Here is a 21,955-nt window from a genome sequence, read left to right as displayed (position 1 = left end):
AGGGAGGCCCGTTGTTTTTCCTCCTCTACCAGTGTTCAGGTGGTCAGAGTCCAGACAGCTTGGAGGTCAGAGAGCGGACGGCCAGCCCCAGGAGGACCCCTCTGCTCAGCCCCCTCCCGAGGTGACCTGCCGCCGCGGAGAGGATGGCAGTCTCCACAGCTGCCCTCTTGCTCCTCACTCTCCTCCTCACCACTGCCGCTTCTCACAGCCAGCCCAGTGAGTGCACCTGTCCCTCTAGGGCAGGAATGAGAAAGGGGACAGGGCAGCTGGCAGCGAGGGGACACCGAGAGCACTGTCAGGCCACCAGCCCCAGGGGCCTCTCCTCCCCTGCATGCACAGCTGCTGTCCTCAGACTCTCCCCTTTGTACATATAGCCCACTGTGGGCCAGATCCTTCTGGGGTCAGGCAGCTCCAGGGAGCTTGCAGCAAGGTCGGGTTGGGAGTCCTGAGGACACAGAACAGGAATGACCGTTTAGGAGGAGCCAGGGAAGTTAACAGAAGAGACAGTAATGAATGTAAGCAGTGCAGGGTAGAGCAAGGCAAGTGGGCAAGAAGAGCCATAGATGCTCTGGGAGCAGGACAAAGGGAGCCGGGGAGGCAGGTGAGGTGAGGCTTGGGGCCAGGATGCCCACCAAACCCTGCTTCCTCGCACCGTCTGGCACAGACTGCCAGGATTATCAGAGCAGCCAACAGAAGTCCCAGTGGGATGCCCAAGTGTGCCATTTGAGGTTTCATGGCCCCACCTCCATGCCCTAGTCTAGGTGAAAATAAAGTCTGCAGAAACAGGAAAGGGGTTGGGAAGATTCTGGAGCTGTGGGATGCTTGGAACCTATGGAGAAGGAGCTTTGTTTTACCCACTCCCTACCCCTTCTTCCACCATCATTTATGAGGATCTAAGGACAGGGAAGAGACCAAGACGCTGAGGCCTTCCATATGCCTGCTTTCCGCTGCCCCAGCTCTTCTTTTCTCCCCAGACTACATAGTCAGGCCAGACTCTGCCTGTATAAACACTCAGGGGAGCAAGGGTCATCATACCATGTAATATCCCACACGCTCTGAGGATGCACCTGGTCTTTGTAAACTTTGCTTTGAGAACCAGGGTCATGAATGTCACTGTGTACAGAGGTTCATCTGATGGGTTGGGACGTGCAACAATACTCAGTAGGAAGGTCAAGCAGACCAGTGCAATGGGTTCAAGGAAGAGGAAATGGTCCACCCGAAGCATGGATCATCCAAATGTTGCTCTCTAGATGTTGCAAGCTTTGCCACCAGCTGGAAGCAAGGAGTCAGGGGGGATCTGTACTCTGCAGGTTTGGGGATGGGGGGAGGTCTTTGCCTGCGCTCCTGTGTGATACCGTATCCCCAACTGAGTAGTCAGGGGAGTTCAAGGGAAACAGTGCTAACAACAGACTAAGTCCAGCCTCCTGTGAGTGTCGAAGAGAGGAGAAAAGAGCCATTTCCAGGCAAGAAGAGCGCCCATTACTACCATCTGCTCTTAATTCTGACAAGCATGGACTGAGCCTTTCTATGCACCAGGCTCTGAGTTAAGGGCTTTACAAGCATCTTCTCAGCTAATCCTTTTATGACCCTAGGCCAGAAGCATCTTTTTACCCTCATTTAATGGATGAGGAAACCGAGAAAGATTAAGAAATTTGCCTATGACTCAAATCATTTAGTCAAGGTTTCGATTCAAGATGTCTGACCCCAAAGACTAAACGGAACACTTTTCCTCCTGCCCAGACTTCTTTGGCCCACCTCATGCTCCTCCCTGGCCTCAGCCTCTCTAATGCCTCCAGAAGAGAGTGCAGACTCCTATGCCCGCTCAGGAGTGGTGGCCCTGCCCTCTCTCCAGTTTCATCCCTTATTCCTTTTTCCTTCTTGTTTCCATCTGCAGCTACTCGGTTCTCCTCAGACACACAGAGTTTCCCGCACCTTCAGATCTTCACACATTTCTTTCTTCCAGATCCTACATCCCTTTTGTTTATCTAAATCCTACCCGTCATTTTTGTGTGTTGGGAATCAACTCAGGCCCACACGCTGTGGGATGTCTTCCCCAACCACCCATGCTGGGTTAGGTGCCCCTTGTTCTAGTTCCATAGCATCTTTGCCAAATTCTATCCCCAACGACGTTGTAGTATTTATCTTTTCACTTTCTCCTTTGCACCCTGACTAGGCTGTAAGGTACTCAAGAGTTGTCACTGTGTCTTCCTCATGTTCTTACCCCCATGGAGCCTAGAAGATAATATGAGCTCAATACATGTGTGCCAAGTCCTGGTTCATCAGCAAATGTGACTAACCGAGTCATTTGTACTCGCTGAAACTCAGTTCAGAGGCTGAAGGTTTTCCAGCTATTTCCCCCAAAGAAGTTCATCTTTTCATTTTCTTTGTTACCCATCAAACTATCATCTGTCCCTTCTAACAGATGGTTTTGCCATCAGAGGAGTGGAATGCAGTGGGAGATGGAGGTGGGCAGCAATGGCTCCCTCCCTGCCTCCATGTCCCAGCTGCCAATGTGATTCCCTCAGGAATTCCTGAGTCGGTGAACTCTCCATCCACCTGCTGCCTGAAGTATCACGAGAAAGTATTGCCAAAGAAACTGGTGGCGGGATACAGAAAGGCCCTCAACTGTTACCTGCCAGCAATCATGTAAGCACTTCCCTGCAGATATTTTTGTGGAAAGGGAAGGGGAATGTGGAGCTGGACTGGGATGCACGGAACCAAGAAGTCCAAGAAGTCTCCATGCTGGAGGCAGGGGAATAGCCGTTAAAGGCTTGGGCTTTGACTCTCTCAAGACAGGCCTGGGTGTAATTCTTGATTTTGCCACTTGAAGCTGCACTGCCCAATGAATGGCAGGCATGATGAAATCCTAGCTGGAGGATCTGGGCTGTGGGGGGAAAGGGCTGGAAGAAGAGGCCAGAGGAAGAGGCCCTCCACAGGGACACAGGTGGCGGAGGCCTAGGGACGTGGTAAAGAGCATGAGGCAAGCCCTGTATAAGCTAGAAGTGGGGGAGCGTGGACTGGACCCCCACCTGACTCCATGGCCCGTGATGGCCAACTCTGTCTGCCTCCACAGCTTTGTTACCAAGAAGAACCGAGAGATCTGCGCCAACCCCGAAGACAAATGGGTCCAAGGTTACATCAAGGATCCCAACCTACCTTTGCTGCCCCCAAGGAACCTGGCCCCAGTTATTACTATTAGATCAGTCAAAGGCTAACCCCACCTCTTCAACTCCCCATGACCAGCAGACCTCAGTAGAAACCCAGGTTTGGGAAAGAAAAGCATAACCCTGCAAAAACATGGGCAGCCTTGCAGTATGAATGACAGCCACATTCAGAGAAGCGAGCCAGTGGTCAAAGACGTAATTAAAAGTATTTCAAATATGTTCTTACTCTCTGGAAGAAATGCCAAAGTTAAGGGAGGTGGGCAGAGATACATTCTTAACACACAGAAAAACATTATTTCACATTCTTCTCATTGCACTGCTTCCAGTTCCACACCTCACACCATACACCAGCCATTCGAAATAATTATGTCCACAGCCTCCAACCAGCCAGACTATTACTGGCCTCTCACTTATTAAGAGCCAACAGAACTCTTGACTTTATCCTTATCCCTTCTCTAGACTTCTTTTTTTCCCTACAATATTCTTTTCTTTTAAATGCAAACCTTTCTTAGCAGGGCAGGGTAGGAATAGGCACATGCTAACAATTTTTCCCCTCACTGCAAAGTTTTGCTTGATCCCTCAGTATTTGGTCTTTCCCTGGACGGCCTGGCTACAGAGAATGCCGAAACAAAGCAGGAGCTGTGGACCTCTAGTCCCACCCTAAGTTACCAGTTTATTTCACATAGCATAATGTCTTCAGAGTTGATCAATGTTGTCTCATGTGTCCGACTTTATTCCCCCTTAAGGCTGAATAATATCTCATTGTAGATATCTCCCACATTTTTGTTTGTTCACTTATCCATCAATAGACATTTGAATATTCCCTTTTTCTTAACATTAGCCATAATTAGCAGGTCTTGGTTTCTGTTACTTGCACCAAAAGCATTTTGATTTGCACAATGACCCATCAATCCCCGTGTCGGCCAGGCAGGGGTTCAAAGGCAGGTAAGGGCCTGAGGCTCTAACCCACGAGCTTCCTGCCCTTGGCCCTCCACAGCAGGCCAGTGCTACCTGCTTTAGAACCTCTTGGACTAGGAGGTCCTGCTTCTTGACCCAGGAATTTCTCTCCACCCTTCCTGCTATCAAAGCTGAGGTGTTACAGCTCAATATGATCCGTCTTCTTCCTCCAGGAGCTCACTGCCCAGGGACAGCACAATCACCAACAAATATAACATAGTTAGGCCCAAACCTTTGCTTGCAGAAGCCAGAGTGGATGTGGAGAGGTGGTAGGGCTTAGATTGACCCAGGGGCCAGAACAAGTGTGTGTACACTCAAGGCAGCAGGAAGTTTCAAAGTCCTTAGCCAACACCAGGGTCAAAATCAGGGAACCAGAGTTCAAAGGCCTACAGGACAGGAAGGGGCTGAAAACAGGAAGCACAGCCAGGCCCAGGATCTTGGCAAGCTGGAATGGAAATGTTATTATTTTTCTTTCTTTGGTCCATCAGAAGAATTCAATGTTGAGATGTCAGTCTGAAGACCTAATTGAAAGTTTGTATACAAAGTCAAATCCCCATCCCAGCAAATAATATAAAACTTGCCTGAAACTCCTAATGGTTCAGAACCAGAAGTACTTTTCTCATGGGCATTCTATTGTTTTTGAAGAAGGCTATTCCTAGTCTTTTCAAGGTAGATAGATGCCCAGCTTTACACATACACACACCACATGCACAAAAAGGACTTCCTCATTGTCACACACAGGGGTCTCTCAGCCCTGTTTATCTTGAAGCGAAGACTTCACCCACATCAGCTTACATCCTAACAGCTTACGTGACTGTCTGCCTTATAGAATGTAGGTGATTAATTGAGAGAGGGCAGAAAATAAGGCCTAGAATAGTAACAGTGGGTTGTTTTCCCTCCTATGTCAGAGAAAGGGTTGGCTCAGTGTGGGCAGAGGGCACACATAGCAACGGGGGAACCAGTGGGCAGGACAGCAAGAGAAGAAAATGAGGAAGTACTCTGGGTAGTATAAACAGCATTTTACCTGTTTGGCAAGAGGTCTGGCCGCACTGTCCCCTCTCTGCCCAGACATCTAATATACCATGAGAACACAGCCCAGATGATCAGGTGTCCTCAGGCCTGTAAGAAATATTATTTGGCCTTTAGAATGGCCTTCTGAAATGAGCTATATGAGCATGCATTTCTGCATAAGAGAGCACCCACGTGTATGCACATGTGTGTGAGTGACCAGTGAGAGTTGTCAGCAGCCTAAACTAGTATTTGGGGGACACAGTTAATGCAATAGCTTAAAAGCACTGGCTCCAAATTCAGACAGGCAAATCTAGGTTCAGATCCCAACTCTGTCACTTACCACAGGACACAGGGCAACTGCTAACACCTACTAAGTCTCAGTTTTGGTATTTGTCAGATCAGTAACAGCCTCCTGAAGTTGAAAGGATTAAAAGAATAGGTAGCACAAAGTAAATGCTCAGTGGATGAGCCTTATTATTCCAGTAGCTGACTTTACTGTAGGACCATACACTGTAGGGCAGAAAGGATTTTCCCTGATTGTAAAGACAAGGAAACTAAAGTCCAGAAAAGGAGATTGACTTGCCCGAGGACACACTACCAGCCACCGGCAGATCTGCCATTAGAACTGGGTCCATATTTTAAGTAGAAGAAACCTCCGACATGAGCCTGAGGCTTGTATGAGAATGGGGAACATCAGGTACATCTGACAGCAAGAGCAATAGCTCAAAATACAAGGGCCTCCTTTCCGATGGCCTGGATCCTGAGAGCCTGGCCTCCGCTCAGCTTTCCTCTGATTCCTGCCAAGAAGACTTTGAACAAGCAATGGGCAGATGCAGAAAGATACTCTAATCTCTCCAGAGCCTGGTATTGATCAGCAGTGGCCTTTACCTCTTTGAGCTCTGTTTCCTCATCTGCAAAAAGGAACTAATTTCTTCAGGGCTGTGGTGACAGTCCCCAACCACTGCCACAGAGTCTGGGACAAGCATTATTTTTTAAATGGTTTAATTATTTATATATAGATATTTCCATATATACTATTATTACATTATATATTAAATATATGATAAATATTTTACACATATAATATATTTAATATATATAAAGATAAAGTGTTAATTCTCTTTGCAGCTAAAACAAGAATCCCTCTGATGGAAGAAACAACCTGTTAAGAAAATGTGTCAATAACCCCAGCCAAGGCAGAAAACTCCCCCAGGGCGGGGTGACAGACTGGGGCCAGGACTTCAGGGACAGGGGCTAAGTTGCTCTGTATGGACCAAGAGGAAAGACTGTTTTGCCTTTGAGAGCCAGAGGAGAGTAGAGAGAGGAGCCTGAGAGCAGGCAGTGAACAGCAGGGCCTCCCCGCTCCCTGTAGCCTTCAAAACACTCTGATTACTTAGCTCCCAGAATCCCTGATGTCAATGGTTTGGGGGAAAGTGATGAGGGAGATAGTCACCATCAAGGTGGACACAGATGTGAGACAGGGCCAGCACCCCCGGCAGAAGGAATTAGAGATTGGGAAATGTGAACTATGTCCTGGGGGATTCACAGAAGCCTCATGGGTGCTTTGGATTCCCCTAGACGGTAGAACTGGGGAAATGTAAACAGCCCCAAGCAGCTCTCAAGTATTTGTCAGATCAGTAACAGCCTCCTGAAGGAGAGCCAGGGCCATGACTGGTCGGTTACTTTAGATGGAGTGGCAAGGGAAGGTCTCACCAAGGAGGTGACGTGCAAGTCTGAGAGCTAAGTGATCGGAGCAAATCAGCCACATGAGGACCAGGGAGAGGGGACAACCAGTGTAAAAGCCCAGGGCAGGAACCAGCTCGGTACTTGGGAGCAGTGTGGCTGGAGGATGGAGGATGAAAAGGAAAACATCTTGAGAAGCTAGAAAGACAGAAGCAGATCAGGAGGACTTCGTAAGCCAGAGTAAGGAATGTGTAATTTATTTCAAGGGAGGTGGGATGCCACTAGGGACTTTTATAAGCAGCCAAGTAAGGTCATCTGACTTATATATTTAAAAAACACTGACTGCTATGCAGACATGGATTACTGGGGGACAAGGGAAATCAGTTAGGACACACCTACATCAGTCCAGGCTACAGGTAACAGTGGCTGGGACCAGGGAGAAGGGGTGGAGGTGCAGGAAAGTGAGCAGATTAAGGAGCTGTTTGGTGGATAGAAGGGAAAGGACATGCTGAGATGGATCTGGGCTTAAGCAACTAGGTGCTTGTTGGTACAGTTTATAGAAATAGGAAAGTCTGCGGAAAAGGCAAGCTAGGTGGTGGAATTAGGAGTTCTGTCTGGGCCATGTTCATTCTGAGATGCTTGTAAGGTCTCCACGTGGCCATGCTGGGTAGGGAGCTGGCTATGTGAGTCTGGACTGCCAGCAGAAGTTCAAGCTGGGGATACAAAGCCATAGGACAGCCAGGGTCAGCTGGGAAGAGGGCAGAATGGGTAATAAGTAACAAGCTCAGGGGCATTCAAACATCTAGAAATAGAACAGAGCAGGAGTAGCACATAAATGGAATGGAGGAGTGGCCAGTGAGACTGCAGGAAATCAGGAGAATGTGGCAATCTGACAGCCAAGAGAAGAAAAGTATTCAAGAGGGAATAGCAAACGTGATGAGTGCTGCCAAGAGATAAAGGGAGAACAGGACATGGCCATTGGGTTTGATCTGTGAAGGTCACAGTGACCTCAATGAGAAGTGAGCTGGTGAGACACTCCCAGTGGAAGGTAGGATAGAAGCCCAACCACAGAGAGTAGGAAAAAGAGGGGATTGTGGAAGTAGGGAATAGGACTCTACATAGGCAGCTCTTCTGAGAGTCTTTTTGTGAAGGAAAGCAAAATTTAGGGCAGAAGCCAGAAGCAGTGCCATCTTAATGGAGGGTTTTTTAAGATGTGAGAATTGGATCATGTTTGTGTGCTGATATGCAAAGTATTCAACCTCTCTGAGCTTTACCTTTCCTTTCTACAAAACAGAGACCAAACACCCACAGTTGCAGGTTATTAGGAGAATCACATCAGTTGACATACATGAAGTGCCCGGTACCGGGCCTCATCTCATCTCACAGCAGAGATTCCGTTCTTACGGGCTCCCCTCCAAGAGAAAGAAAGGCTTGAGCCTAGCAGGTTCTCACTGGTAAAGCAAGATGATGGTTCTCAGAACCCACGTTGCTGATTACAAGAGAAGGAGTAGCTGGCAGAAAAGGAACCGAGTCATGACGGGATCAAGAAGTCGATTGTGAGCACAGTTAGCACAGCTCCCCCCTGACCGCACACCCAGAACTCCCCTCCTCCCCCCGTGCATTCCTCCCAGTGAGGAGCCTTGTCCTCCATGCTCTGTAACATCGGGTTTCTCATCTGAACCACAGAACACAGATGACTTGAGTGACTATGTTCTCAGTTCTCCCAAGGATGATGCATGACAAGCACCATCCTAGATGCAAAGGAGGAAAGTTAATCGTTACATCCCGTGCATGTATTTGACCCCAGTGGAAAAGGCCGCCTCAGAGGGCAGGAACCACCACTTCCAATTTACCCTTTGCACCCCAGCGGGCTTCACTAAATGTCTGTTCATGAAATTCACACAAAGGCCTGGGAGGTGGGCAGAGGGATGTTCAGAAGTCAATGTGATGAGTCCTTCTGGCTGTGAGTCAGGGGGTCAGGGCAGGGAAATGTCTCTACGGAACTGGCATTTTAAGCCAGGTCCTGGAAGGTAAAAGGGGTTGCATCCACTGCAAAGCAGTTCTAGTCTGACTTGTCTTAGGAAATTTAGTGGGCAGCGCCACCCAGTGGTTAAAACCACAATAACTAGCCTAGTGAGTTCCTTAAAGGGCTAGCACACGGAACAGGGTCTAAAAAGGAAGATCAGCTTTGCATCAGCCTACCTGCTGAGATGGCCTCTCCTGGTGCCCACACTTTCCCGCTTCCCTGATTTCCCCTTTTGCTGGGTGCTAAGGTTTTCAGTCCACACTACAGCAGAACAGATAGAGATTCTACTCTCATCGAGCTTATACTTTAGTGGAAAGACCATACACAAATATATACATCAGGTAGTGATAAGTTTTATAAAGAAGAATAAAGCAGAACTAAGGTGATGGTGGGGAGTGCAAAAGACAAATTTGTAATATTCAAGAGAAATTCCAATAACAATTTGACTTATTGAACTTGTCACTTAAGGTTCTGTGTCCAGCCTGGAGAATCAAGCACCTAACAAACCTAACAAATGGATTATTCTACAGATAAAGGTTACAAACTCTGGACAAAATTCTTCACATACAGTTGAGAGCACGGGAGACTATACAAAACGCAGGCAGGCTTTGGACAGGCACTGAAAATTAGAGCAGGCAACAGACATGGAGTGAGGGACTAATTTTTGTGGCTTTGGCTTGAGGTCAACTGCAGTTGCAGGGGAGGATGCCTTAGGGTTGGCCAAAACTCAAGTAAGAAAATCTGTAGTCTCTCTGGGGAAGGAGCCTGAGGCAATAGCAGCCACTGTAGAGAGAGGGGGGACCCCGGAAGAAAAATCAGCAAAAGGGAATCCCAAATTCTTTGTATAAACTTAGCCCAAGTTTCTAGTCCTGACAACCATCTGTCCTTGGGGGAAACTGAAAACAGCTTGCAGCTAAAACTTAAAGAACTGAACTAAAATCTGAGTCACCATCCACTGCAGGCATGAAAGTTTGTAGTTTGAATCTAAGTTAATAGCCTGCTAAAACAAAACACCACTCTTCAGACCAGAATAATAAAATCCAGAGTCTCCACAACATGATGGCAAAATGTCCAAGATATCATCTAAAATCATTGAACATATGAAAAGCCAGCAAAATACACTCCAGTCTCAAGAGAAGAGATTATCAATAGATGTCAATACTAAGAAGAACTAGATAATGGAATTTTCAGACAAGGATTTGAAAGCAGCTATTACAGCTCTATTTAGTGAGGTAAAGGAAAATATGTCCATAATGAATATAAAGATAGGAAAGCTCTGCAGAGGAAAAGAAAATAGGTTTTAAAACAAAAATTTTAGAGCTAAAATGGTTCTTCAAAAATAGCATGAAATATATGTGAAATTTAAAAATTCACTGGATGAACTTAACAACAGAATAGAGATGACAGGGGAAAAAAGCAGTGAAGTTGAAGATATATTGATAGAAAATATATGACCTAAATAAGAAAAATAAGAAAAGAAGGAAAGAATAAATAGAGCCTCAGTGATCTGTGGGACAATATCAAAAGCTCTAACATATGGATACTTGGAATCCAGAAGGAAAGGAAAAAGAATAGGGTGAGAAAAAAATATTTAAATAATAACAGACACAGGGAAGGCAGTATAGCACGGAGAAGTCAAGTAATGACTCTATAGCATCTTACTACACTGATGGACAGTGACTGCACTGGGGTGGGGGAGGGATTTAATAACATGGGTGAATGTTGAAACCACAATGTTACTCATGTGAAACCTTCATAAGATTGTATATCAACAATACCTTAATTTTTTTTTAAATGATATCCACAGTGATGGCAAAAAAAAAAAAAAAAAGAAAGAAAGAATGACAGAAAACATTCCTAAATTTGGTGAAGCATATTTATAGATTCAAAGTCAGCAAACCCTATACACGATAGATTCAAAGAAATCCATGCTTAGGCATATCAAAGTCAAACTTCTGAAACAAAAAATTTGAAAGCAGGAGAGAAAATTGACACATTACACATGGAAAACAATTTGAATGACTGATGACTTCTTACCAAAAACCATGGAGGCCAGACACAGAGAAAAAACATCTTTGAAGTGCTGAAAGAAAATTTGTCACTATAAGTGAAATAAGGTATGCCTGAGGAATCTGTCTTCTATGCTGGAAACAGGTTTCCAGTAGCAAATGGGGTCTCAGTAGAAAATGCCTTCTCCAGTTATTTCTTCTGATCCATGTACCCAGTAAATGGACTGCTTTTATATATGCCCAGAGTTAATAGTATTTAGTTCAGCTAAACCATGCCAGAAAGCCAAGGAGAAATGAATTAAATAGGCTGTAAACTATTAAAGTTGGCCTGAAGATATTATTCTGTAGAATAAACTTTAGATCTTCAGTGAGAAAAAATCAAAGGACTGGGTACATTCGAATTAAGACTCTCAAAAGAAAAAGGAAAAGCAAATATCATCCTTAGCCTTGAGGGTATGTTTTCAGGATCTCACTCTGGGGAAGAAAACTGAGATGTAGTCTTAGTCTAAGGACTAATCAGAGTAGTTAGATTAGTAGGTTAGATGGAGGTAGGTGGCGTGGGTGAATGTAATAATGGGTTATCTAATTTGACTGTTTCCTAACTAGACCCCAGGAGAACCTCCCCCGACAGAGGGGACTGAAGACTTTGGGAATCCTAGAAAAAAAGTTGAAACAGCAATGAGCGAGAGCCTTTCTCTATCTCTACCAGAGTATTCACCATGGCATCAATAATTCTGTGAGACCAGCCTTACCACAGGGTAGGCATAGCAGCTGACTTCAGTCACCAAGAGCCAAAGTGCAGAATGGCAATAGCTCAGGAAAATCAAGTCAAAAAGAAACTCTTCCCAAAGGGAGGGAGGAAGATGTGGATCCCCCCAGATTCTTAGCTGGGAGTATGAGAGTCAGAAATGACCATACCTACAGCCATGATTGAGCTTTCTATTCCCAAGCTGACACCCAAGAAGCAGTTATCCAGGCAGAACACCAGTGTTATAAAAGTGTATCTTTTGATACATTTTAAATCTTTTTGAGGATCCATAGCATAATTCACACAAGCAAAATTGGATGGCCTATCAACACTGAAGAATCATCAAATCTAGAGTTCACCACAAACTCTACTGTGCTTGAAGGGTCAACACATCTGGCTCTAATTCATTGCTCATCCTGAATATCTCTTTGGGGAAAACCTAAAACCAAGCCCCCTACCCCTTCAGACCAGGCTCAAATAGCAACAATCATACAGTGTGTCAGGTAGATTTACACACAGAAGTCAGAAACCACACCACAGGCAAGTATGGAGGCCAAGTAACTATATGATGTTTTCACACACAACATCTCTTAGATGTAAGAAGGCTGTGTGGCACACCACAATGATCATAGATTTTGAAGTCACAGATATCTCAATTCAAATCTTAGCTCCATCACTAACAGGTGTAACAGTTATGGCTGCATAACAAAAACCACAAAACCTTGATGGCATACAACAGCAAGTATTTATTTAGCTGGCTGAGGGATGGATCATCTAGACCAAGCTTGGCTGAAGCATCTCAGCTCTACTGTTTGTGTCTATAAAGCCCATATGATAAAGACTACCAGAAACATACCTGTAATCCAACAAGTTTAACTGCAAGGAAGGTCAATGCACAACAGAAAACATGGTAAGGAATAGTAGGGGCTTTTGGTAAGGTTTGGGGTTTTGCTGAGTGACTCTAAGGCGGGACTAGAGGCTGAGATTAGTTTAGCAATTGGGAGGTGAGGGCACGAAAGGAATGAATCAAAGCTGGGGAAGTCATTGACAAGAAAGAATAATCACCCAGGAAGGGAATTGTTACAGGTTTTAGGCTGCAGTGTGACCAAAGGGAAGCCGTGTTTCCCGTTGGTTTGCAGCCAGCCTTACCTGTGTGTGTTATCACTGATCACTAAAGGCTGGTCCTTACGTTCTCAGTTCTGAGCTGATATTAAGTCTCTTCTGTCTCTCATCTTCTTCCTGGGACCACTGGGCTAGCTCAGGCATGTCCTTTTTCTGGTGATGGCAGAGGCATAAAATACATGACCCTAACTGTGAAAGCACTTTTAAACCTCTTGTTGGTCTCATCTGGCTAAGATCTCACTGGCCAAGTCAAGTTTCATGACTGAGCCTTGAATTAAGAGTTAAAAAATTGCAAAGTCACATGGCAAGGGTTGCATTAGCCAATTGCTGGAAGGGAGTGAAGAATTGGAACAAAATCCATTTTACCACAAAGTGTGGCCTTGGGCAAGTCTATTACATTCTTTGCTTCATTTTCCTCTATCTGTGTTAATAGTCCCTAGATTGCAGAGGATTAAATGAATTAATCTATGTAAAGAACATATATATCTTTTGATACTCACAATAATTCCCCATGTTTCAATGCCTCTTTTCCTGCCTTCAACATGTACATATATGAATCCCAGAAAATAATGTATATTTTAAATGAGAAAACCAAGACAAAGAGGTTGAGTGACTTGCTCAGGGTCACATTCCTCATAAGACTGAGGTAGGGCAGGGACAGGGGACAAGCATCATGATTAATTTTTCCTGCCTATGATGAAAAAAGCCGAGATATAAACAGCATAGTAGGAACAGGAGGGACTCCGTCTTAAGGCTGAGATTCCATTTTAAAAACCAGGGAGTTAGGGAGGGGGCGGAAGATGGCGGCGTGAGTAGAGCAGCGGAAATCTCCTCCCAAAACAACATATATCTATGAAAATATAACAAAGACAACCCTTCCTAGAATAAAGACCAGAGGACACAGGACAATATCCAGACCACATCCACACCTGAGAGAACCCAGCGCCTCGCGAAGGGGGTAAGATACAAGCCCCGGCCCCGCGGGAGCCGAGCGCCCCTCCCCCCAGCTCCCGGCGGGAGAAGAGCAGGCAGAGCGGGAGGGAGACGGAGCCCGGGGCTGCCGAACACCCAGCCCCAGCCATCCGGGCCAGAGTGCAGGGCCCTCGATACTGGGAAAACAGGGCAGCAAGAACAGTGAGCAGGCACTGGAGGCTGGGCGACAGAGGACATAAGAAAAGCGCGCGACCATTTTTTTTTTTTTGCTTTTTTGCTCCTTTGTTTTGGCGAGCGCTTTTTGGAAGTCTTAAAGGGACAGGGACCCCAATATTAGGGAAACAGGGCAGAAAGACCGGTGAGTAGAGGCCTGAGGCTGGCACCGGAGAATAAAGAAAAACGAACGACCACCTTTTTTTTTTTAATTAAAAATTTTTTTTTTTAATTAAAAAAAAAAAAATTTTTTTTCTTGTTTTTTTTTGTGGTCGTTGTTTTGTTTTGGCGGGTGCTTTTTGGAAGTCTTAAAGGGGCAGGGCGGGCCACTTAATCCAGAGGTAGGGAATCCGGGATCTCTGGGCACCCTAACCCCTGGGCTGCAGGGAGCAGGGAGGCCCCTTACGGAGATAAATAGCCTCCCAGCAGCCCCTGCTCCAACGCGACTCCACCATTTTGGAGTAGCTGCCCGAGCCAGGCCACGCCCATAGCAACAGCGGAGATTAACTCCATAGCAGCCGGGCAGGAAGCAGAAACCCTGTCTGCGCGCAGCTGCGCAGCACAAGCCACTAGAGGCCGCTGTTCTCCCAGGAGAGGAGGGCCACAAACCAACAAGAAAGGAAGTCCAGCCGTCACTCGTCCCAGTTCTGCAGACTATTCCTATCACCATGAAAAGGCAAAGCTACAGGCAGACAAAGATCACAGAGACAACACCAGAGAAGGAGACAGACCTAACCAGTCTTCCTGACAAAGAATTCAAAATAAGAATCATAAACATGCTGACAGAGATGCAGAGAAATACGCAAGAAAAATGGGATGAAGTCCGGAAAGAGATCACAGATGCCAGAAAGGAGATCGCAGAAATGAAACAAACTCTGGAAGGGTTTATAAGCAGAATGGATAGAATGCAAGAGGCCATTGATGGAATTGAAATCAGAGAACAGGAACGCATGGAAGCTGACATAGAGAGAGACAAAAGGATCTCCAGGAATGAAACAATATTAAGAGAACTGTGTGACCAATCTAAAAGGAGCAATATCCGTATTATAGGGGTCCCAGAAGAAGAAGAGAGAGGCAAAGAGATGGAAAGTATCTTAGAAGAAATAATTGCTGAAAACTTCCCCACACTGGGGGAGGAAGTAATCAAACAGACCACGGAAATACACAGAACCCCCAACAGAAAGGATCCAAGAAGGGCAACACCAAGACACATAATAATTAAAATGGCAAAGATCAAGGACAAGGAAAGAGTGTTAAAGGCAGCTAGAGAGAAAAAGGTCACCTATAAAGGGAAACCCATCAGGCTAACGTCAGATTTCTCAACAGAAACCCTACAGGCCAGAAGAGAATGGCATGATATATTTAATACAATGAAACAGAAGGGCCTTGAACCAAGGATACTGTATCCAGCACGACTATCATTCAAATATGACGGTGGGATTAAACAATTCCCAGACAAACAAAAGCTGAGGGAATTTGCTTTCCACAAACCACCTCTACAGAACATCTTACAGGGACTGCTCTAGATGGGAGCACTCCTAGAAAGAGCACAGCACAAAACACCCAACATATGAAGAATCGAGGAGGAGGAACAAGAAGGGAGAGAAGAAAAGAATCTCCAGACAGTGTATATAACAGCTCAATAAGCGAGCTAAGTTAGGCAGTAAGATACTAAAGAGGCTAACCTTGAACCTTTGGTAACCACAAATTTAAAGCCTGCAATGGCAATAAGTATATATCTTTCAATAGTCACCCTAAATGTTAATGGGTTGAATGCACCAATCAAAAGACACAGAGTAACAGAATGGATAAAAAAGCAAGACCCATCTATATGCTGCTTACAAGAAACTCACCTCCAACCCAAAGACATGTACAGACTAAAAGTCAAGGGATGGAAAAACATATTTCAAGCAAACAACAGTGAGAAGAAAGCAGGGGTTGCAGTACTAATATCAGACAAAATAGACTTCAAAACAAAGAAAGTAACAAGAGATAAAGAAGGACACTACATAATGATAAAGGGCTCAGTCAAACAAGAGGATATAACCATTCTAAATATATATGCACCCAACACAGGAGCACCAGCATATGTGAAACAAATACTAACAGAACTAAAGGGGGATATAGACTGCAATGCATTCATTCTAGGAGACTTCAACACACCACTCACCCCAAAGGATAGATCCACTGGGCAGAAAATAAGTAAGGACACGGAAGCACTGAACAACACAGTAGAGCAGATGGACCTAATAGACATCTATAGAACTCTACATCCAAAAGCAGCAGGATATACATTCTTCTCAAGTGCACATGGAACATTCTCCAGAATAGACCACATACTAGGCCACAAAAAGAGCCTCAGAAAATTCCAAAAGATTGAAATCCTACCAACCAACTTTTCAGACCACAAAGGCATAAAACTAGAAATAAACTGTACAAAGAAAGCAAAGAGGCTCACGAACACATGGAGGCTTAACAACACGCTCCTAAATAATCAATGGATCAATGACCAAATCAAAATGGAGATCCAGCAATATATGGAAACAAATGACAACAACAACACTAAGCCCCAACTTCTGTGGGACACAGCAAAAGCAGTCTTAAGAGGAAAGTATATAGCAATCCAAGCATATTTAAAAAAGGAAGAGCAATCCCAAATGAATGGTCTAATGTCACAATTATCGAAATTGGAAAAAGAAGAACAGATGAGGCCTAAGGTCAGCAGAAGGAGGGACATAATAAAGATCAGAGAAGAAATAAATAAAATTGAGAAGAATAAAACAATAGCAAAAATCAATGAAACCAAGAGCTGGTTCTTCGAGAAAATAAACAAAATAGATAAGCCTCTAGCCAGACTTATTAAGAAGAAAAGAGAGTCAACACAAATCAACAGTATCAGAAACGAGAAAGGAAAAATCACGACGGACCCCACGGAAATGCAAAGAATTATTGGAGAATACTATGAAAACCTATATGCTAACAAGCTGGGAAACCTAGGAGAAATGGACAACTTCCTAGAAAAATATAACCTTCCAAGATTGACCCAGGAAGAAACAGAAAATCTAAACAGACCAATTACCAGCAACGAAATTGAAGAGGTAATCAAAAAACTACCAAAGAACAAAACCCCCGGGCCAGATGGATTTACCTCGGAATTTTATCAGACATACAGGGAAGACATAATACCCATTCTCCTTAAAGTTTTCCAAAAAATAGAGGAGGAGGGGATACTCCCAAACTCATTCTATGAAGCTAACATCACCCTAATACCAAAACCAGGCAAAGACCCCACCAAAAAAGAAAACTACAGACCAATATCCCTGATGAACGTAGATGCAAAAATACTCAACAAAATATTAGCAAACCGAATTCAAAAATACATCAAAAGGATCATACACCATGACCAAGTGGGATTCAGCCCAGGGATGCAAGGATGGTACAACATTCGAAAGTCCATCAACATCATCCACCACATCAACAAAAAGAAAGACAAAAACCACATGATCATCTCCATAGATGCTGAAAAAGCATTTGACAAAGTTCAACATCCATTCATGTTAAAAACTCTCAGCAAAATGGGAATAGAGGGCAAGTACCTCAACATAATAAAGGCCATCTATGATAAACCCACAGCCAACATTATATTGAACAGCGAGAAGCTGAAAGCATTTCCTCTGAGATCGGGAACTAGACAGGGATGCCCACTCTCTCCACTGTTATTTAACATAGTACTGGAGGTCCTAGCCACGGCAATCAGACAAAATAAAGAAATACAAGGAATCCAGATTGGTAAAGAAGAAGTTAAACTGTCACTATTTGCAGATGACATGATACTGTACATAAAAAACCCTAAAGACTCCACCCCAAAACTACTAGAACTGATATCGGAATACAGCAAAGTTGCAGGATACAAAATCAACACACAGAAATCTGTGGCTTTCCTATATACTAACAATGAACCAACAGAGAGAGAAATCAGGAAAACAACTCCATTCACAATTGCATCAAAAAAAATAAAATACCTAGGAATAAACCTAACCAAAGAAGTGAAAGACTTATACTCTGAAAACTACAAGTCACTCTTAAGAGAAATTAAAGGGGACACTAACAGATGGAAACTCATCCCATGCTCGTGGCTAGGAAGAATTAATATCGTTAAAATGGCCATCCTGCCCAAAGCAATATACAGATTTGATGCAATCCCTATGAAACTACCAGCAACATTCTTCAATGAACTGGAACAAATAATTCAAAAATTCATATGGAAACACCAAAGACCCCGAATAGCCAAAGCAATCCTAAGAAAGAAGAATAAAGTAGGGGGGATCTCACTCCCCAACTTCAAGCTCTACTATAAAGCCATAGTAATCAAGACAATTTGGTACTGGCACAAGAGCAGAGCCACAGACCAATGGAACAGACTAGAGAATCCAGACATTAACCCAGACATATATGGTCAATTAATATTTGATAAAGGAGCCATGGACATACAATGGCGAAATGACAGTCTCTTCAACAGGTGGTGCTGGCAAAACTGGACAGCTACATGTAGGAGAATGAAACTGGACCATTGTCTAACCCCATATACAAAAGTAAACTCAAAATGGATCAAAGACCTGAATGTAAGCCATGAAACCATTAAACTCCTGGAAGAAAACATAGGCGAAAACCTCTTAGACATAAACATGAGTGACCTCTTCTTGAACATATCTCCCCGGGCAAGGAAAACAACAGCAAAAATGAGTAAGTGGGACTATATTAAGCTGAAAAGCTTCTGTACAGCAAAAGACACCATCAATAGAACAAGAAGGATCCCTACAGTATGGGAGAATATATTTGAAAATGACACATCCGATAAAGGCTTGACGTCCAGAATATATAAGGAGCTCTCACGCCTCAACAAACAAAAAACAAATAACCCAATTAAAAAATGGGCAGAGGAACTGAACAGACAGTTCTCCAAAAAAGAAATACAGATGGCCAACAGACACATGAGAAGATGCTCCACATCGCTAATTATCAGAGAAATGCAAATTAAAACTACAATGAGGTATCACCTCACACCAGTAAGGATGGCTGCCATCCAAAAGACAAACAACAACAAATGTTGGCGAGGCTGTGGAGAAAGGGGAACCCTCCTACACTGCTGGTGGGAATGTAAGTTAGTTCAACCATTGTGGAAAGCAGTATGGAGGTACATCAAAATGCTCAAAACAGACTTACCATTTGACCCAGGAATTCCACTCCTAGGAATTTACCCTAAGAATGCAGCAATCAAGTTTGAGAAAGACAGATGCACCCCTATGTTTATTGCAGCACTATTTACAATAGCCAAGAATTGGAAGCAACCTAAATGTCCATCAATAGATGAATGGATAAAGAAGATGTGGTACATATACACAATGGAATACTACTCAGCTATAAGAAAAGGGCAAATCCAATCATTTGCAGCAACATGGATGGAGCTGGAGGGTATTATGCTCAGTGAAACAAGCCAAGCGGAGAAAGAGAAATACCAAATGATTTCACTTATCTGTGGAATATAAGAACAAAGGAAAAACTGAAGGAACAAAACAGCAGCAGAATCACAGAACTCAAGAATGGACTAACAGGTACCAAAGGGAAAGGGACTGGGGAGGATGGGTGGGTAGGGAGGGATAAGGGGGGGAGAAGTAGGGGGGTATTAAGATTAACATGCATGGGGGGGTAGGAGAAAAGCGAGGGCTGTACAACACAGAGAAGGCAAGTAGTGATTCTACAACATTTTGCTATGCTGATGGACAGTGACTGTAAAGGGGTTTATAGGGGAGACCTGGTATAGGGGAGAGCCTAGTAAACATAATATTCGTCATGTAAGTGTAGATTAGTGATAGAAAAAAAAAAAAAAAGGGCAGTTCCTGTGTGGTAACCTCCAACGAGTTCTACACAAGGGTATAAAGGGCATATAAAAGTGTAGGCAAAGGGTCTGTTTGTGTTTATACAGAGGATCAAAGCCTAATGGGGCTACCCCGAAAATGAACTAAGATACGATATGAAAAAGAACTTCCAACATCTGCACCCTCTGGAAGACTCATGCCAGAAGATGATCATCAAAAAACCCCAACAAAGATCCACGCACTGCTACAGCTGTAGATGCACTCATCCCACCAGTTCCTGGACCTGCCATGGGAATGAGGAAGGAGATATCTAAGCTGGCCTGTGCATACAGTAAAACAACAAAATTGGACTGGATCTATACTGTTGGAACTCAACCAAGAATTTGGAGAAGTGCAAATTGTAGCGCTCCAAAGTCTTACAACTACAAACTATTTATTGTTAAAAGAACATATGGCATGTGAACAGTCCCCAGGAATGGGTTGTTTTAATTTGTCTGATTTCTCTCAGACTGTTCAAGTTCATTTGGACAATATCCACCATATCATAGATAAGTTTTCACAAATGCCTAAGGTGCCTAACTGGTTTTCTTGGTTTCACTGCAGAGGGCTGGTAATTACAGATATGCTTTGGTTATGTAACTATACTCCTATTATGTTAATGTGTGTGTGCAATTTAAGTAGTAGCTTAAAACCTATACATGCTGAAGTTACTCTACAAGAAGATATATCAAAGAAATAATCAATCTTCCCATGTTTTCTTCCGCCTGCTACTTCTATAGCTTTTCTTCTTCCTTCCTAATTACAACCCTTAAATAGAATTTGTGCCTCATATCAAATTTACCGAGTATCATAATTCTTCCAAGTGGTAAAGATACCTCAAGACAAATGCTGGGCATAGAAGCCACAGGGCATAAATATGCAAAGAAGTAAAAAGCTAACTTTTTCAAACAATAAGGCTTCTCTCTCACTTACCAACTTCACATTTCCCTGTATGGCCCCGGAAGATGACTGGTTAGCCAGAGACGGGTAAGATTCCTCAAGGGAGGAACAACCTAAGACAGGCACAGTCGCAGGGGGGCCATCAGGTGAGAAATTGGGGATCAACAGAGGTGAGGCTTAGAACCTCACCCCCCCGTTCTGAGAGAAATCTTCTGCATACGTGGATGTTTTATTGCCCTGGTCTAGCTGGGATTAACACATAGTCTACAGGCACACACCTGATCATCTACATTTGCTCTCTTACAACACTAAACTATGTTTTCTACCTTTATCTTGTATCTACCTACCACTTCAGCATTTTATTAAAAATAATAATAATAAAGAGAGAAATGTGGTATCCACATATAAATCAAGTATAAAAACCAAATCAGTATTCATATTTGAACTGACTGTTTATAGTTCATAATGCATGAGCAAAACCGAAAGTTTCTGTGATGACTGCCCTTGTACTGTTCACTATGTAACTTATCCATTATGTAAGAATTTGTTCTACATGTAAAAACTTGTTTGTTATGCCTCAGAAGATTGGAGACTGACAAAAATTAGGCTTGGGGTGGAATAATGAATGTGCATTGAGCATTGACTCCCCCATACAGAATTTTATTGTCGTTAACAACCATTTGATCAATAAATATGAGAGATGCCCTCACAAAAAAAAAAAAAAAAAAAAAAGGACAGACTTCCAATGGTAAAATAAATTAGTAACCGGGATGTAATGTATAGCATAAGGAATATAGTCAAGATATTGTAACAGCCTGGTAGGGTGATAGCTGGAACCTAGAATTATGTATATAAATGTTCTACCACTGTGTTGTACACTTGAAACTGATGTAATGTAATACTGTGTGTCAACTACCCTTCAATAAAAAATAATTATTATAAAAAAAAAAAAAAAAAAAAAAAAAACCAGGGAGTTAGGAGGTAAGATTCCGAACATGGTCTTTGCTAATCAGCCAACAACCCACCATATCTTAAGGCAGGACAAGCAGTCCTAACTGACATATACCCAGTGCTTGAGGGTAACCACTATCTTGGAGAAGAACAGGATGAAGAAAGTCTTTGTGTTAAGCTTATCTTACAGAATATCTAGAGGACAGACTATGGATGGTGACATAATGTCTCTCACTGGAGACAGACATAGTGAGACCATATGTCAAGCCTACACTCCACCCCTTGCCCCATTCCTGAAAGCCTTAAAAAACAGAATCCTAAAC

At 43.6% G+C, this 21,955-nt stretch overlaps 1 protein-coding gene across 1 annotated transcript; it reads left to right on the top strand.

The window, feature by feature from the left end:
* Positions 1-16: 16 nt before the first annotated feature.
* Positions 17-4,715, top strand: CCL16 (C-C motif chemokine ligand 16). The gene is made up of 3 exons (XM_036911024.2): positions 17-216; positions 2,526-2,646; positions 3,074-4,715. Exons 1-3 carry the CDS (start codon positions 144-146, stop codon positions 3,213-3,215), a joined length of 336 nt encoding a protein of 111 aa, XP_036766919.1. The 5' UTR covers positions 17-143; the 3' UTR covers positions 3,216-4,715.
* The last annotated feature ends 17,240 nt before the right edge of the window (positions 4,716-21,955 follow it).

Source organism: Manis pentadactyla, chromosome 4 (genome assembly GCF_030020395.1).
Source record: "Manis pentadactyla isolate mManPen7 chromosome 4, mManPen7.hap1, whole genome shotgun sequence".
Lineage (NCBI taxonomy): Eukaryota > Metazoa > Chordata > Mammalia > Pholidota > Manidae > Manis > Manis pentadactyla.
Note: the sequence above shows the minus strand (reverse complement) of the source record. Positions and strands in the feature narration are given on the sequence as shown.